The following is a 19,876-nucleotide window of genomic DNA, read 5'->3' on the forward strand; positions in this document are numbered from 1 at the left end:
TGTTTTTATAGTTCTTCCCCTTTGCCATTTAACATACCTGTGCTTCGCGCACTTTGTGGGGAAAACAACAACAAGAATGGCAGGAAATATTCAGCGCGCTCGTACATTCTCTGAGACAAGTTACCAACCCCCAACCATTGGACTCGTCATTGTTTGGTGCGTTCATTTTATTCGTATGAAAAACAGGCCCAAGCAGACATCGCAACACTTTCCGTGTTGCCCCCCGCAATTTCATTGAGAATTCTATGTGCGCGATTTTTTTTTTTAATGCGGTTCCGTGGGGATTTTTGTTTGCGCATTCGATGTGTTTTAACAGTGGACTAAAGTAAGAAAAGTTAACTGAGAAAGACAGTAAGGAGAATTAAATTACAAACTTTTTTAACTGAGATTTATTTTGTGATAAAAGTGGTGGAAAACCTTTAAAACCACATAGCTACACGAATACCGTTATGATATTGGGGAGCGAGCTATGTAACAGATTTCAGCTCTTAAGCCTAGTACTAACTTCGACTTAACACACGAACAACTGTCAAAACGCACTATAAAAAAATGGTGACGAAGATAATGCGAACATATTCCGTACAAGTGGTACTGAATTCTATGAGCAAAATATTGTAGTAGCGACATGTCGCTGCTTCAGAATAAATTTCACAAATGCAAATGTAATTATATGCTTACGAAATGGGCCGAATCAACTCTGCTTCAATACTATTGTCTTTGTTGTGTGTTGTTGTTTGTCTTTTGTGTGTGTTTTGAAAAAGAAAAGATTCAGTCGGATTTCACAATAATTTAATAGGCATTTTCGCTGTGAATGAAGTCAGTACTAGGCTTTAAAGAGAAAAAAAATTAAGAAAAATAATCCATTGTTCCAAAATTCTGGTACCCTGACAAATTTACAAAAAAATTTGCGTCTAACACGAATATATTGTAAAAAAAATGCATCGTCAGTGTATGGAGCCCTATTTTAGAAGAATTCAAATTTGCCCACGAACATTCCATTAAGACACAGAGGCAAACTTCTCACATATCACTGAGTGCTGTCCGATTCAAGTTTTTAGCTCAATGATAAGGAGCTTCCTTTTTATAGCCGAATATAGCGACACCTCTTTTAGCTGAGTATTCTGTTAAGCTTTTCAGGTGGAATGCTGTCAAACTTCATATAAAAAAAAAGTTGGCTAAAAATAGACGGAAAAGTAGTACACTGTTTATAGTGAAGAAAATGGCAAAAAAAAATCAAAGTGGCAACACTTAAACCATTGTCGGCATCATTTGTATATGTTTTATTGGTTTCAATGGTTCGTTTTTCCTTATTAATTTGCGAAAAAACTAAATTAAATAGAGAAAACGGAAAGTGCAATCTGGAGAAATGTTTTTCTGAAATGAAAACCAGGTTACATGGTAGGTGTGTTTCTAACCACATGTAAGTTAATTCTTTAATATAGGGCCGAAAGAGCAAGGGTTGGCAGATGGTGGTAATGTGGTGCATGTGTATATAGCAGACCTTATCTTAATTTGAAGAGGTTTATCACTTGTTGCAGCATAAGTCTTACTCATGGCATCCGTCACGGTTACTGTCTGATTGGTTTCACGTAATATTTATCCGATTTAGATAAAATTTGCCCTCTCACCACTACGTTAATTTCAGCCGCGCAAAAGTCTATTCACTCATATAACCGAACATTTATGCCAAAACCACGCAATTATCCCCTTTTTGTGCATAAAACGTTCGAAACTGTCCCCGAAAGAACTGTTTCAAAATATTACACGGAAAAGATAAATGAATTTTTTTTTAGGACAAAGACATTGACTCCATTTAATCTTATCTCCACTAAGGATATCTGCTTGATCCTCATCGGGTAACCTTATCGTTGTGCTCGGTCTAAGTTTATTTTAAAGCAAACCTAAATCCTTATTATCATCTGGTCTGGAACCTCTAAATTTATGCCAAATATTCGTAAATCAACACCTTTTCGTGAACGGAATCTGTGAAACTACCTCCGAACGTTCATATAATGACTACAACTGGAGTAAAGTTTTACACGGAAATGATAAGTGAGAGTTTTTTCCAGCCAACGACAACAAAGGCAAAGTCTAAGTGTCACTGTTAAGATAACAGACCTAACCTTACCTTCTGAAACTTTTGGCTTTGCTAAGAATTGATCCTTTTTACTGAAAACGTTTGGTTCACGAATTAGACAACGCTCGTTTACCAAAACAACGCTGTCTATATTTTCAACAATGTCAATATTTTCAATTATACCAATAGATAATATTGACACCATCTGGTATGATTTTGCACAGTCTTTCTTTTCCTTCAGCATATATCAAATTTCACCAAAATTAGGCATAAAATGTGCCTTCTGTGAGCTGAAGGCTATGATTGGCAAACTTATACATTTGCATATTATTTCAAAGCGATGGGCTCATGTTCATCACTAGCTTAATATCTAAACCGAGAAATGGGGGTCATATTAAGATATATTCCAATGTAGCCCATCTGAACTGAATCCTAAGGCTATATAAATAATATGCCAATATATCAGCTCTATATCTTTATTAATGAAGGTCATGTTTAGCTCGTAATAGAATTTTTCTGCGATCAAAAAAGTCTTTATTTAAGAAGGGCCTGTTTAGTTCGTATTCAAAATTTCAAAAATACATATAACTGGAGAAAAAATTTAGTAATTGTTGCGAAAAAAAGTTCACTTACAGCTATTAAAAAAAAAATATATATATATGATAAAATATGTATATTCAGATTTATTTACTCAACAGAGTTCAAATGAAGCTTCTGGCTTTGCACCATCATAAATAAAAAACGACATCTACAATTTGACATTAGCTTTAATTTTTAGGGAGAGTATGATATTCTCTTTGCCTTCATGCTCTTTGGCACAATTATAATAATAATCATAGTATAACACTTTCATACCCCCAACAATAACATGTTGTCTCGAACCACTGTTAAAATGATTCAATTGCATGACGACACAATCAATTTATGATTTGGGTGGTCTCCTAATAACAGTGTCAGTGTATGTGCCAGCCCCTCCTCCCAAATTCATTTGGTTGTAATTTCAATGATATTACGTTTTTGCGAGTCTATCGTCTATCATCGTCTTTGTATGTCTGGCGACGTAGACGGCGGCGGCGGTCATATAGACGACTATTCGTTTGGTTCTATTGACGATGATGATTGTGCCCGTGCTGGTGGTGATGAGATTTTGTTCTTACTACCAATGCTGCTGCACAAAGACGACTAATTTGGCTAAAGAAAGTAGACAGCCAGCCAGAATTATGGTGATTATTCATTAAAGTATTCTCCCCATACCCAAAGAAATACTCTTTGGGGGCACTTGCCCTTTCATAGGAATGCAGTCTCTCACCCACTATCTCTCTTTCTCTCTCTCTCTCTCTCTCTCTCTCTATTCTTCTCTCTTACACCCCTTTTGAATATAGGTTGCTTTCTTCAAAGAAAAAAAAACAAGGCAATCGAAAACAAAGTAGAAAACATGTCGCCAACAATCGGGAATGGTTACGAAACCCCTCTATAATCGACAAAGATATGTTTGCTTACTGGATGGCTTGCCATTCCCTTGCCATGGCTGGCTTGCCATTCCCTTGAACTAGTTCTCTAGTGAGTGAGTGGGCTCTTTTATCGTTGCCCCTTTGTTTGTAAATAAACACTCACTCACTCATGCACTTGTTGTAACAGGCAAAGAGGGTGAGAAAGATAAGAGTTGGCGTTAGAGGGCAATACGTGATGACGAGTGACAAAATTTTAAGACACAACATATTTGAATTGCTTACGATATTTCGTTTTTCCTTTATTGCAACTTTCGGTTGCAAAGAAACAAAGCAAAATACGAAAAAATGTTCGAACGAATGCTCAAATCAAAACAGAATAACCCGAAAATGTTGCAACCCTCAATGTGAATCCAATTGGAGTACAATAAAAATGTTGGGTCTTTAACGCGAGTTATTTTACGGTACGGGGAAGACAAAGCAGAAACTCTCTCTTGATTATACTACGCTCTTTGGTAACAGGTATCTATTTGTTGTTTATTGTCAGTTGAGGTTGATTAAGTGCATTTGAAGTGCTGTGGATCTCTTTGTAGACAATTAATGTCATCTCTCGCCCCAAACATTTTTTAGTTATTCAATTAATTTACTGCCATTGATATGAGCGGCAACATGAGAGAACCAATCAAGTTCACACGTTTTTTACCATTACGGAAAGTTGATGACTGATAAGTAATGAATGCTGCTGCCTTGCTCTACCAAATTGGCGTATGCAAGCTTTGGCACGAAAATGCAAGTGATATTAGAAACTTTTGGTCAGACATGGTTAGACTATTAATGGGAAATGTACGCTAAGGGCAAAATAATTTATTTCACTATTGTGTTTCTATTTGCTAATCTAAATTTGGGGGTTACATGGGTCAATGGTTTAATGAATGTTAATAATTTAATGAATTGTTTAGTGATAAGCCAAGTGCCGAATTCGTTTAAAGAGCTTAAAATATGGCTTTGGCAAGAGAGCTAGAATTATTGCTTCTATTTCAGATTCTAGTGTTGCCAGATGGGAACTGAAAAGATTGAAATTTGTATAAACTGCTACTCTCACCTCAAGGCTTACTGACGGATGGTTATGTCGCTTAGCGACATCAAGAAGCGAAAAGGCCCCATGATCATTAAGTATGTCAAAATATGCGTATTGAAAATGACACAAATTAGGGTTGGTAATGTTTTTCAAACTAAAGAAAGTAACAAGTAAAAGCGTGCTAAGTTCGGCCGGGCCGAATCTTATATACCCTCCACCATAGATCGCATTTGTCGAGTTCTTTTCCCGATATTTTCTTTAAGGCAAACAATGGCTAAAAGAAAATAATTGATTTAATTTTGGAGCTATATCAAGTTATAGTCCGATTCGGAGCATAATTGAAATGAATGTTGGAAACCATAGTAGAAGTCATTGTGTAAAATTTCAAGTAAAATAGAGAGATCGCTTTATATGGGAGCTGTATCAGGGTATAGACCGTTTCGTACCATATTTGACAAGTATGCTGAAGGTCATAGGAGAAGCCGTTGTACAAAATTTCAGCCAAATAGGATAATAATTACGCCCTCTGAAGTCTCAAGCAGTCAAGATCCCAGATCAGTTCATAAGGCAGTTATATCCGGTTATGGATCGCTTTGAACCATATTTGACACAGTTGTTGGAAGTCATAACAAAACACCTCATGCAAAACTTCAGACAAATCGGATAAGAATTGCGCGCTCTATATGAAAAGTCCGCAATTACTTTTTGGGCAACCCAATATATACTTTATGGGGTCGTAGAGGAATATTTCGAGGATTTACAAACAGAATGACGAAATTAGTATACCCCCATCCTATGGTGGAGGGTATAAAAAAAAGAACAATTGTCAAAAGAGAACAATTTAACATCCTCAATGCCATGCCAAGTACTGACAAAATTCCAAAACTTTGTATTTCGGCCGATCGCTATACACAACCTTATAAAGTGAATTCTGATTTTGCCCTATACAACAGCAAAATAGTTTTTGCAATCTTGATGACACGGGATCTTTTTGTGAGAATCTTTATTTCCAATTTCAATATCAAATTTACACAAAAAGGAAAGAATTCACCAATAGTGATCCATTTTGGTTTAGAATAAAATCCTTAAAATACAGTTAAAAAATTTACTATGAAAAATGAAAACTACAGTCAGTTACCATATTTTAAAGTTCTAGCGATAAAGGCAGAATTCTCTAAAAGATGCCCGTTTGTCGACATCGAACGTGGACGTTCGTTCTGCCTGCGAGCGAAAAAAAACTGATTTTGGTTTGTGTATCTCATTGTAAATGAAGAATTTATTAAACGACAAATCGAACGACAAAACTTTCATGTAGTTTGAAACAGTTGTCAAAAGTGCAAAGCAAATGTAAAAACCAGTCACTTGACAATTTGCTTTCGACCGAGAATTTTGTTTTTGGCAAAAATGGAAAGCAAAAAAAATTTAAATTTTAAAATTATAAATATCGGTCCATGTTTTGATATAGCTGCCCTATAAAACGATCTCGGATCTTGATTCCTTGAGTCACTTGAGGGCGCAATTCTCATTCGATTTTGCCAAAATTTTGCATGACGTGTTTTGTTACGATTTCCAACAACTGTGTTAAGTGTGGCTCAAATCGGTTCATAACCTGATATAGCTGTCATATAAACAGATGTGGGGTCTTGACTTCTTCAGCCTCTATAGGGCGCAATTCTTATCCGATTTGGCTGAAATGTTGCATGAGGTGTTTTGTTATGACTTCCAACAACTACGCTAAGTATGGTACAAATCGGTTCATAAATGATATAGCTCCCATATAAACCGATCTTGAATCTTGACTTCTTGAGGCACTAGAGAACGCAATTCTTATCTGATTTGACCGAAATTTTGCTAGAAGTGTTTTGCTATGACTTCCAACAACTATGCCATATACGTTTTTAATTGGTCTATAACCTGATATAGCTGACATATAAGCCGATCTGGGTTCTTGACTTCTTGATCATCTAGAAGTCGCAATTGCTATCCTGATTTGGCTGAAATTTCGTACACCGACTTCTCTCATGAACTTCAACATACGTGTCAATTATGGTCTGAATTGGTCTAAAGCCTGATACAGCTCCCATATAAACCGATCTCCCTATTTTACTTCTTGTGCCCCTTAAGGGCGCAGTTTTTATTCGAATTGGCTGAAATTTTACACAACGACTTTTTCTATGGTCTCCAACATTCAATTCAGTTATGGTGCGAATCGAACGATAACTTGATATTATATTATAGCAATATTATAGTAATTCATTCCTTTTATCAAATCTTTGCCTAAAAAGATAAACCGGGAAAAGAACTCGACAAATGCGATCCATAGTGGAAGGAAGAATTGAAGAAACTTCAAAAAAGAGTATGTCGGCTAATCGCTTAACCTTGTTAAGTGAATCCTGTGATAAGGGAAGGAAATAAAGAAAGTTATATTGGTATCATAAACCAACTGCCTCTGTGAGAAACATAAACTTGTTCTCCCAAAATCCAAAAACGTGGACAAAAAACACGAACAAGATTATAATTCACCGGAAAGTTAGTATCAGTTACTTTTTTATCCACCACAATCTTGCCTTGACTCTGAATCGGTCAAAAACGATTTTTCATTTACTTTTTTATCCACCACAATCTTGCCTTGACTCTGAAACGATCAAAAAACGATTTTGCAAGGCAAATTTGCTCAAGATCCTAAACCTTTTGCAATTGTAATGCTTTGCCTTGAGCTCTTTTTTCAACATATGTTAAATCATTTAATGGCATATTTTCAGATCTTTAGTCATTTCGTTGCCACTACGGTGTGAATTTGGCTGAACTCAAATCTTCACTCGCTGAACCATTTCAGATCTTGTTACAGTTTAGTTTTGGACCACCGCCCTGACGTTTGGCAACGTTAGCAGTATCATCATAATGATTTATGGTGCAACACACTAACAATTTGTTCACTTTAAGATGTTTGGGTTCGCCAACAATAGCAGATTGTAATTGGCAGCCAAATTCAATGCAATCATACTATTACGCCTGAACCTCATCACCTCTATGCTGCTCACAATTTAATAATTTCTCTTCATTCCATAATCCCAAGCTGTTTCAAGTATGGTATTGTGTCCCGGGCCTGCTCCTGCGGCTCATCATCTTCCCCACACGCTCTACATAAGCAAACACTTGCCGCGCCTATTCTGTAAAAGTGAGCTTGCAATCCTATGTGTACCTTTTTTTACAGAAAACTATACTGGCCGCCTTCTTATTTGTTGTCAGTATTAGCCTCGTTTTCTTACGATTAGGATCTTTCCATAAGAGCTACAACGTACTACCCATGATGCTGACTTTTTACTCTTTCATTGGGTTAAACTCTTAATCTACTTTTTACCCTACAAGACGGTTCATGAACTCACTGTTCTAGTTATTATAGTTTTGATGGTATCTTACCGCAAATCTCATATCCGCGTAATGGCCGACCATTGTAAGCAGACGCTAGCCCAAGACCATACTTACTAAAAGTTACAAAAAAATCAATAGTATAAAATACCTTCTTCTCTAGACAACTTTCTAGCATTTGATTGAAAAAGAATTTCTCTTTGCTACTCGACCCATTGTTTTCCTATAGTTTGATGACTAATAATTTAATTTAAGACTTCACAAAGAAGTTTAGTGTTCCTTATGTTGTCATCTTCTTTGCACCTTCTCTTCGCTCGATTCTTTTTCTTTAGTAGAACAAAAAGACAAAGTGAATATGACCTAAATTGCAAGCATTTTACGAAATAACTCATCTTTTATGCATACATTTGCTATGCAATGGTGGACTTTAGGGAAATGTGGTGGCCGTGTTGGTGTACCTGAACTGAAGCAAAAACCATTTTGCATCTCTTGCGGTCGGTTATACAGCGTCATGGGAATTTGTTTGCCAACGCTGACTAATTGTGGCGAAACAAGCCAAAAACCGCTGAACTTATTTTTTTTTTTAATTCTTGACTAAAGTCCATATTCTTGAATTTTTAAAGAAATTGTAAATTTAAATAGTTGTTGTGGGTGTTTCTTAAATAGATACAAATGTGTATTACCGTATTAAATAATTAATATTAATTTTTTTGTTCCAAACCTCATCATACTTATATTACGCTGATAATAGCGCTAATGACAACTCAACGACGAATTTTTTTCCCCAAACGGGACCTTAAAAGACGATATGGAAGTAAGAGGAAAGACAATGAAACACATGTTATAGCTTTTGATTAGTTTTCATTATCCGCAGGCAGAATACAAAGGGGTAAGCCTAGTACTGACTTTGACTTTTCGCCCGAACAACTGTTAAAACGCATTATAAAAAAAATGGTGACGAAGAAAATGCGAACACATTCCATATAGGGGGTACGAAGTTCTGTTGGAGGTTGGAGTTGGAGACCACGTGGCGCAGAGGTCAGCATGTCCGCCCATGACGCCGAACGTCCGGGTTCAAATCCCGGCGTGAACAATAAAAAAATTGTCTGCGGTGGTTATCCCATTACGAATGCTGGCTACATTTGTAAGGTATCCAGCCTGCGGCACGCCGTTCGCTAAGGTATCCTGCCTGCGGCACGCCGTTCGGACTCTTATCATTGAGCTTTAAATTTAAACGGACTGCACTCATTGATATGGGAGAAGTATTCCCTGTTCCTTAATGGAATGTTCATGGGAAATTTAATAAGGTACTAAGTCCTATAAGCGACATGTCGCTGCGTCAGTACAAGTGTAATACTGCAAATATAATATTATAATAATATTCACGAAATGGGCTCAAAAAGTCAAACTGGGAGATCGGTTTATATGGCAACCATATCAGATTATATACCTATTTATACCATACTTAGAACAGTTGTTGAAAGTCATACCAAAATGACATATGCAAAATTTCAACCATATTGGATAGGATTTGCGCCCTCTAGAGGCTCAAGAAGTTTATTCGGGAGATCGGGTTATATGGTGGCTATATCAGGTTATTGACTGATTTAGAATATACTTAGCATAGCTGTTGGGAGTCATACCAGAACAATCATATAAGAATTGCGCCCTCACGAAACCCCAGAAAAAGACCCAAGGTCGGTTTATAAGACAGCTATATAAGGTTATTAACCGATCTAGACCATACCTGGCACAGTTGTCGGATGTGGTACCAAAACACCATGTGCAAAATTTCAGCCAAATCGGCTAAGATTTGCGCCCGCTTGAAGCTCAAGAATTCAAGACCCAAGATTGGCTTATATGGCAGCCATATCAATACATGGACCGATTTGGCCAATTTACAATCACAACCGACCTACACTAATAAGAAGTATTTGTGCAAAATTTCCTATATCGACCAAACAAAATCCGTCAGGCGTCAGAAGGGCAAACTTTGGCCAAAAAATCGTCAATATGACGTAAAATCATCACGTTTGGCATCCCTGACCCATCGTGTCAGCCTTCCTTTAGGGTTGGTATTCTATTCTGCTTTCGGAATAGCCGGTGAAATTTGTAATTGTTTCGCAAGCGAAATTTGACAGCAATCAAATGTTTTTGTTTCCATACCAAAACACGTATCTTTATCTGCACTTATTGTTTTCTCTATTTTATATATTTTTTCGCAAATAAATAAACACGAACCATTGAAACCAATGAACAACCAAAATGATGGCGGCAATAGTTTCAAGTGTTGCCACTATAATAGTTTTTTGCTATTTTCCTCACTATAAGCAGAGTACTGCTTTTCCGCCGATTTTCAGCCAACGTTTCGCCTACGTTTTTTTTTATTTGGAGTTTGACAGCATTTCGCTCGAAAAACTGAACGAAATACTCAGCTTAATTTAGTTAAACATATGCCATGTGCCTAACTTATAACAATCCACTCTTCTTCAGCTTGGTATAGTGGGGTTTTCTCAACCCCTGCCTTTCCATAATAGTTACCAGATCGTCACATTAAATGATTGTTTATAATACATAACTGTTGTTGATATCACTGTATTTATTCTTCATTCCGTAATCTTTTTTTTTAACAAATGGCCAATATTTTCATTTACACTTTAAATCTCTTTATGAATATCAATAAATATTTGCCATTAACTCCCTGCAAATATGTTTGTTATTATTATTATTGTTGAAGTAGGTCATTGGCACGCCTTTAGTCCTCGATGCATTAAAATTTATGACCCAACACTAAATGTCTACAGAATATAAAATACCAAAGCCTAATCGGTTGGTTGCAGAAGATATTCGGTTCCCCCAATCAATTTTATACTCAATCAACAGTTTGGCATAAGTAGAAAAAAAACGTAAAAGTCGTTTTTTCTAGGTCTCGGAAAAACGCCAATTCGACTGCCACTTACTTCCTACTCTATAAAGTGACGTAATTGTATGACCAATCAAGCGACCGGCTAACGTTTGTTTTTTGTTGCTATTGTCGGCGGCAAACAGCAAGCCAATGACCTTTTACGCACTCAATTCACATGTGAGTGTGCAGATGCCTAATTATAGTTGGCTTTACTAACATTTGGGCATTCCCATATACCTACCTGTCGCACAAACAATCACATACATAGGTGTACGAAAGTTTGTGTATGTTTATTTTGTTGCTATTTAAAGGTTTACATTCATATGGTCGTCGTAGTTTATTTTGTCATTATCGATATAAAAACGTATAGAAATTATGACAAAACAAATGTGATACCTTCTCTCTCTCTTCTCTCAGGCCAATGTAATATTTTGACAATCATGTTCGATGAAAATGACGATAGAGAAAACAACCCATACAGTGGAACCTTTATCATATGATTGGCTTTTGAATTGCTTAAAGCTCAGTTTTCTGTTCGGCTTCTCAGGCGGAATACTATCAAACTCCATGTAAAATGTTGCTTGTTTTGCCCATGTACATTCCATTTAGGAACAGAGGCAAACTTCTCACATATCAATGAGTACTGTTCGATTAGAGTTTAAGCTCAATGATAAGGAACCTCCGAGTCCGAACGGCTTGCCTCAGTGCAACACCTCTTTGTGAAGAAGTTTTTACATGGTTGCCATACCAAATGGTGCAGTACCTCCCAAATGTCGCCATAATTAGGAGGGGATAACCATCGCTGAAAATGTTCATGATGTTCTCGCCAGGATTCGAAGCCAGGCGTTGAGCCATAGGCGGATATGCTAACCTCTGCGCTACGGTGGCCTCCGACAAGGAGATGACGACTCCAAACGAACGCCAAGAGGATACGATGAATAACATCTTAGCACCTAGAGAGGTGTGGAAAGCCAAAATCGCAATCGGCGCAAAATCTAAATTACTTTTTCAATACAACGAAGGCGATCTAGTTTTAATTGAGAGTTCAATGCCAAGCACTTGGGAATCTAGGAAACTTTATACAAAGTACAGAGGCCCACACATCGCTAAGAAAGTCTTGCGTTTCAACAGATACGTCATTAAAGATATCGAGGAAGCGAAATCAACGTAAATTCACCACTGTGGACATCAGTGACAGTATGAAGCCATGGTGTGCCTTGATTCCAGAGGTTGACGAAGTGTGCCAGGAGATTGTAATCATCAGGACCATTCCGAAGAGCCCTTGTAACTTGAGGACGAGTTACCGTCGGTTTGGCCGAGTTTTCATCCTTTTTTTTTGAAGTAGCAACCCTTACGAATTACACATGAAGGCAACTTTGTACAGCTGTCAAATCCGATGAAGATGGATGCAGCAGCAAGTCTTGTATTGGTCGTTAACGGTCCGGTTCCGACCACAATTAAATTATATGTTGGAGACCTGTGTAAAATGTCAGCTAATTCGAATCAGAATTGCGCAATTTGGGGGCTCAAGAAGTAAAATAGAGAGATCGGTTTATATGGAAGCTCTATTAGGATTCAGACCATAATAAACACGTATGTTGATGGTCATGAGAGGATCCGTCGTACAAAATTTCAGGCAAATCGGATAATAATTGCGACCTCTAGAGGCTCAAGAATTCAAGATCCCAGATCGGTTTATGTGGCAGCTATATCGACTATGGACCGATTTGAACCATACTTGTCACAGTTGTTGGACATCATAACAAAACACGTTGTGCAAAATTTCCTTCCAATCGGATAAGAATTGCCCCCTCTAGAGGCTCAAGAAGTCAAGATCCTAGATCGGTTTATATGGCAGCTATATCAAAACATGGACCGATATGGCCCATTTAGAATCCCAACCGACCTACACTAATAAGAAGTATTTGGGAAAAATTTCAAGTGGCTAGCTTTACTCCTTCGAAAGTGAGCGTGCTATCGACAGACAGACGGTCGAACATGGCTAGATCGACATAAAATATCACGACGATCAAGAATATATACTTTATTGGGTCTTAGACGAATAGTTCGAGTAGTTACAAACAGAATGACGAATATTTCGAGTAGTTACAAACAGAATGACGAAATTATTAGTTTACCCCCATCCTATGGTGGAGGGTATAAAAATACTCTAAAGCCATTGCAAATAAATATCTTTTTTTCTTTCTTTAAAGTAAATACCAAATAATTTTCCATCGTTTAGTTGACGATTTTTAATTCGTTAGCGAAAACAGCTGATTTTAATGATGTCGATTATCTTTTTACGTTTTTATCGTTAAAAGTGGATACTGAACACCAAATTCGTTAACTTTTCTGTTATCACTTTTTAACTAAACGATTTTCGTTGAAACAGTTTACGGAATTCCACTACAGGTCTATCGTTTTTGTGGTATCACAATGAACTTCAATTTTCTGAGAGTGTTTAGATAATAGACTGCCATTCTTACCTAACCTAAGCCTTATCGTAAAGGTTTTACTGTTATGATCATTAGCTGCTTTGACTTCACAAAGGGCCTACACACTTGCAAACAATCAAAAACTTCCACTCACAATAAACCTACAAAGCCAAGGTCACACACACTCATTGTTTTGATTTTGTCAAGACGATGATGGCGATGATGGTGATTTATGTACAATTATTTGAGATATTGTTTCCTAGAATTCACGATTCATAAGCAATTCATCGATGTTGAAATCGTTTAATGGCCTTTTTTCATTTTTTTTTTCATTTCAGATTGTGTGTTCTTCTTCTTTCCTCACTTACTAATTTCCTCCAATGTTGTACAAAAAATATGGAAACAACAAATGCCAGTATACATACAACGACATCTATAATACAGAAAAAAAGATAAATAAAATGCTGAGAGCAACAAGCGTCATATCTAGATATAATAATTGTATATAATAGATGGATGTTAAATATTCGCTGCCGATCGACCGACGTTTATCTTTATATATAGCAAAAAACAACAACAAAAATCTCTCGAAACTGACACAAACGCAAATCGCAGATTACAAACGCCTTGCAATTAGTACCTAGCAATCATAAGAATAACTAAGTTACAAAACTTAAAAAATAAAGAAAAACGAAGCAAGATTTCTAAGATTTTTTGTGATAAAAAGCCATTTCAGTGCTATCTACCTACTTTAGTATATTTATTTATATACACAAAAGAAAAAGCTTAAAAATTTTATACATAGGTAGTTCATAGATTTCCTACAATTATAAGCTTCACGTTAAACAATGACAGTAACATACACTGCTGAAGTTGCTACATGCCGTGGATTTGGTTGTTTTCTCAAATTACTGCTCAGGTGAGTTTAACTTTTTTAAGTTCTTAAGTTGTGTTAATATTGGGTTGCCCGAAAAGTAATTGCGGATTTTTCATATAGTCGACGTTGATAAATTTTTTCACAGCTTGTTACTCTGTAATTGCATTCTTTCTTCTGTCAGTTATCAGCTGTTACTTTTAGCTTGCTTTAGAAAAAAGTGTAAAAAAAGTATATTTGATTCAATTTCATTCTAAGTTTCATTAAAAATGCATTTACTTTCTTTTGAAAAATCCGCAATTACTTTTTGGGCAACCCAATAAAATGAGTATTTTTCATTGATAATTTTCAAAACAATCAATGAAATAGCAATAACAATTTAGGCGAAGGGAAAAACTACTCTCTACAAATGAGAGAGTAGCAAATGTCAAAGTTTTATATAATGCCTTGGAAAGAGAGCGAGTGTTGACTCAACCAACTATTAAAATGTACAATAAGAAAAAACAAGTAAAAAGGCGTTAAGTTCGGCCGGACCGAACTTTGGATATCCACCACCTCGAGTATATATGTCAACCACCTTTCGTCATAATACGATGAAAAATGCATAATTTATGCCCCCATAGCAGCTATATCGAAATATAGTCAGATTTGGACTAAATTCGACACGGTCTAATAAGTACAAGTCATTGTTCAAATTTGTGGAACAAACTATTGGTCTTTCTGGTAGCCATATCCAAATATAGACCGATCTGAACCATATACGGCGCGGATGTCGAAAAGCCTAACATAAGTCACTATGTAAAATTTCAGAGAAATCGAATTCTAAATGTGCCAAGATTTTAAATCGAGAGATCGGTCTATATGGCAGCTACTTTCAAATCTGAACCGATTTGGGATACATTGTAGAGGGCTGTCGAAGGGTCTAACACAACTAACAGTCCCTAATTTCGGCGAAATCCGACAATAAATACCCCTTTTATGGGCCCAAAACCTTAAATCGAGGCATCGGTCTATATGGAAGCTATATCCAAATCTGGACCGATCTGGGGCAAATTGTAGAAATTTGTCGAAGAGCCTCACGCAACTCACTGTTCCAAATTTTGAGTGAAATCGGACATTCTCGTGCGTGCGCTCGTATTAGTAAACACGATCGTTGTGGGAATTTACGAATTGTTCAATTGGGGAAATTTTCTCGTCTCGGAATTCACTACATTGCTCTAAATTTTTTTTGCTTTGGTGTGCTTTTTGTGAGGCTTTATTATGAGCTCGTTTTTGAATAAATCTTACTTTAACTGGATATTTTCAGATTAGTCTTTTTTTTGTCACTATGGCGTGGATTTTGTTGAACTCGAGCTTTCAGTCGCCGAAACATTTCAGGTGTCGTTGTAATTTTTTTTTGGAGCACCACCAAAGTTGACCTTCGACCTACCAGTATCATTATAACGATTTAAGTTGCGAAACACGAACATTTTGTTCACTTTAGGGTGTTTGAGTACTCCAACATTAGCCAGTTATCATTTTCCAGCCAAATATAATGCAATCAGGCAATTTTGCTTGAACTCTATCACGAATAACTTTATTTTTAAATGAACTTAGAAGTGGATTTTGTTGAACTCGGCGTGGATTTTATTGAACTCGAGCTTTCACAAGCCGAAACATTTCAGGTGTCGTTGCAATTTGTTTTGGAGCACCACCAAAGTTGACCTTCGACCTACCAGTATCATTATAACGATTTAAGTTGCGAAACATTTTGTGCACTTTAGGGTGTTTGAATACTCCAACATTAGCCAGTTATCATTTTCCAGCCAAATATAAGGCAATTATGCTTGAAATCCTGAATCCTGAATCCTGAATTATCTGACCAAGAAGGACTCCTACCCACTGCCTTATATAAATGGATTGCTAAGTCGACTTCGAGATACACATTATATATCTGGCATAGACCTGAAAGACACTTACTTTCTAATAAGGCCGACCGAGACATCTAAAGAAAAGACTGTCTTTGCTGTACCGGGCCGACATCTCTACCTATATAGGGTAATGCCTTTTGGTGTTTGTAAAGGACCTCAAACAATGAGTCGGCTCACGGACAAGACCATTCTGTTCATGTTATTCATAGTCCTGACTTTGGATCCTGGCGAGACCATCAGAAAAAATTTCCAGCGGTGGTTTTCCCCTCCTAATGCTGGCAACATTTGTGGTGTACTATGCCATGTAAAACTTCTCTCCAAAGAGGTGTCGCACAGCGGCACGCCGTCCGGACTATATATATATATATAAAAAGTAGACCCCTTATCATTGAGCTTAAACTTGAATCGGACTGCACTCATTGATATTTGAGAAGTTTGCCCCTGTTCCTTAGGCAAAATTTGGAAAAATTTGCAATTTGATTTTTGGACCCATATGCCCTTGCTAGTAGCGGTTTCACGGTGCCTGAAAATCGCTGGCCTAACGATCAACGTCGAGAAAAGTAATATTTTTCAGCGCGAAATAAAGTACTCCAACGCTGAACGCCTGAATTCAAATCCTGGCAAAAATATTAGAACAAATTTTTGATTATCCCCTCCTAATGCGGGCGACATTTGTGAGGTACTATGCCTTATAAAAACTATTCGCACTTCGGCACGCTGTTCGCACTCTGCTACAAAAGGGAGGACCCTTATCGTTGAGCTTTAACTTGAATAGGACAGCACTCATTAATGTGTGAGAAGTTTGCCCCTGTTCCTTAATGGAATGTGCAGGGGCATATTTGCAATTTGCAGAAACATATGTTTTTTTCAATAAAAAAATGACATGTAGCTGTCATTTATAGTTTGACAGATGTGCCAGTGTGAACTTGGTAACACTTCGTGTCAGCCACCCTGTGTATAAAAATCCATTTAAAAATTCATAAACACTACACAAGTCCAAATGTCGCCCATACTTCGGCCGATATTTCAAAATTCATATTTTTTCTACATAACTTCAACAAACCTTTCTATCAATCATCCAAACATTAATCATGACACTTTTGCTCTCCGTCGTATAACTCTCTCTTTCTCTCTCTATCTCACATTCTAGCACTCTCAGTAATCTGTTGAACATCGCCTATACTCTTTAATTTGAAATACAACAGGGGGCAGGCATCACATGCAACCACTTCCATACAATAATAAAAAGAAATTACGTCATTAAAGATATTGAAGAACGTAAGCACAGCTAGTGTTTAACAAATTCCCACCAAATCAGTTCATAATGCAAAAAATAACTATTAACGAGGAAATTATTTTTAATTGTCCTGATTTGAGTATAAGTAGTACACATGCTGTTGTTATAACGCACAGTGGGAGACAGTCGAAAAAAAAACTTGTAAAAAATATGCCGTGTGAGAACGGGTAGAGATACTTTTTTTAAATTTGGAATGGCTAAAGTTGAGGTGTTATCGAGATTGTGTGCATAATTTCGAGGCCCTAGGATCTCCGGGCGCCATTTGGCAGGTACCTTAAGTTGGTCACCTCGTTATTTCGAAAATTTATTGGGACAGCCAAATCTTCATTTAAGGTCCGATTTTCGAATTTTTTTTGCTAGATAGTGCTTTAAAATCTATAAAAAAAATTTGAATTATACAATATCTCCACTGGTATCGGAGATATATAAGTTTTAATTTTTATTTATTGAAATTTTGGCCGATATTGGCTTCGTATTTTGTAATTTACGAATGTATTTGTGGTTCGATTTTTATGCATGATTCGGATTTGTGACAAAATTTACAACAACATTGCCGCAGGAAGTGTCCACATTTGATTATTCAGTTAAAAGTTTGATAGTCAAAAAATGTGAAAAGTGTATTTTTTGCATTTTTTGGTCCAATCAATCAATCTCACTAAAACCTCAGGTCTTACCATTTCAAATTCCAAAGAGATATCTCTACCCATTCGCACATGGCATTTTTTTACAAGTTTTTTTTTCGATTTACTCCCACTGTGTGACGGGTCGTAAACACACAAAGATCAGCAAAACATGTGGGGTTACAAACTCTACTAGCTCAACTATTAAAAAAACGTGAGATTAATAACAATTATCGGTTGCTCTTTCTCTACCCCCATTTATAAGATTCCACACTGAAATAATTTTTCTTCTTATTTTAAAGATTCAAGTCAAACATTAAGGAACTTAATTTAAAGATGATCGATTTTTCAATTTTCTAGGAGAACATTCCCTTTGATGAAAAATCTTTCCTCTCTTTCTCTACCCCCATTTATAACATTTCACACTGAAAAAATTTTTGTCCTAATTTTAAAGATTCGAGCCAAAGATTACGGAACTTAATTTAAAGGTGATCAGATGATCCAACTTTCTAAGGTAACTTTCCCTGTTGTGAAGAATCTTTCCTTCATATTAAGGATTTTTATTTTAAATGGTAGGTTAATAAGTCCTTAACTTTGCGTCTTGTTATTAAAGAAAAACATCTAAAATGAAGGTCAAAATATCATTGAAAGTTAGGAAATTGACCTTGGGACATGCCAACAGTGAACCGCAGTTAAAGATGCTACACTGAAACAATTTTTGTCCTAATTTTAAAGTTTCGAGCCAAATATTAGGGAAGTTAATTTAAGGATGACCAGATAATCCAACTTTCTAGGGAAACTTTCCCAGCAACACATGCAACACATCAAAATAAAAATTTCCGGACCTACAATGTATATATATTTCGGATCGTCGTAAAATTCTAAGACGATTCGCATTCGACGAATCGCAATATTGAGCTGAAATTTGGCACAGATACGTCTTTTTGATGCACGCTGGTTAAGTTCTTGAACTGGCCACATCGGACCATATTTGGATATAGCTGCTATATCGATCGATCTGTCGATAAAGGGTCTAATGCCCATAAATGCTTTATTTTCTATCCGATTTTGCTGAAGTTTAGAACAGTGAGTAGTTTAAGGCTTAGCGACATCTGACCCATATATGGTTCAGATCGAACTATATTTAGATATAGCTGCTATATAGATCGATCTGTCGATAAAGGGTCTGAAGACCATAAAAGCTATATTTATTACCCTATTTCGCTGATATTTGAAACAATGAGTAGTTTTGGGCCTTCCAAAATAGGACCCAAATATGGTTCAGACCGTAATATTTTTAGATGTAGCTGCCATATAGACTGATCTCCCGATAAAGGGTCTGAAGCCCATAAAAGCTTTATTTTCTAAACAATTTCGATGAAATTTGGAACAGTTGGTAATTTTAGGCCTCCCAACATCGGATCGGATTAATTTGGTTTTGATCGGACTATATTTAGATATAGCTGCCATATAGACCGATCTCCCGATAAAAGGTCTGAAGCCGATAAAAGCTTTATTTTGTAACCGATTTCGCTGAAACTTAGAACATCGGGTAGTTTTAGGCCTCCCAACATCGGACCTAAATTTCGCTCAGATCGGACTATATTTAGATATAGCTGTCAAATAGACCGATCTGTCTATAAAGTGTCTGAAGCCCATAAAAGCTTTATTTATTACCCGATTTCGCTGAAAATAGACACAGTGGGTTATTTTAGGTCTCCCGACATCTTTCCTAGATATAGATTACATTGCACTATTTTTAGATATAGCTGCCATATAGACTGATCTCCCGATAAAGTGTCTAAAGCCCATAAAAGCTCTGCTTATTACCCGATTTCGCTGAAATTTGAAACAGTGAGTAGT

General features: G+C 36.6%; 1 protein-coding gene across 9 annotated transcripts in view; it reads left to right on the plus strand.

Annotated features, from left to right (window-relative positions):
* LOC106080373 (bestrophin-4) overlaps positions 1-19,876 on the plus strand; it is a 72,521-nt gene that overhangs the window by 924 nt on the left and 51,721 nt on the right. For all 9 annotated transcript variants that reach the window (XM_013241729.2, XM_013241733.2, XM_013241731.2 and 6 more), the window contains exon 2: positions 13,651-14,231. In XM_013241729.2, the coding sequence (XP_013097183.1) occupies positions 14,161-14,231 (71 nt within the window). In that variant the 5' untranslated portion in view covers positions 13,651-14,160. The remainder of the gene's footprint in view (positions 1-13,650; positions 14,232-19,876) is intronic.

The sequence above is a fragment of the Stomoxys calcitrans genome, chromosome 2 (assembly GCF_963082655.1).
Source record: "Stomoxys calcitrans chromosome 2, idStoCalc2.1, whole genome shotgun sequence".
Lineage (NCBI taxonomy): Eukaryota > Metazoa > Arthropoda > Insecta > Diptera > Muscidae > Stomoxys > Stomoxys calcitrans.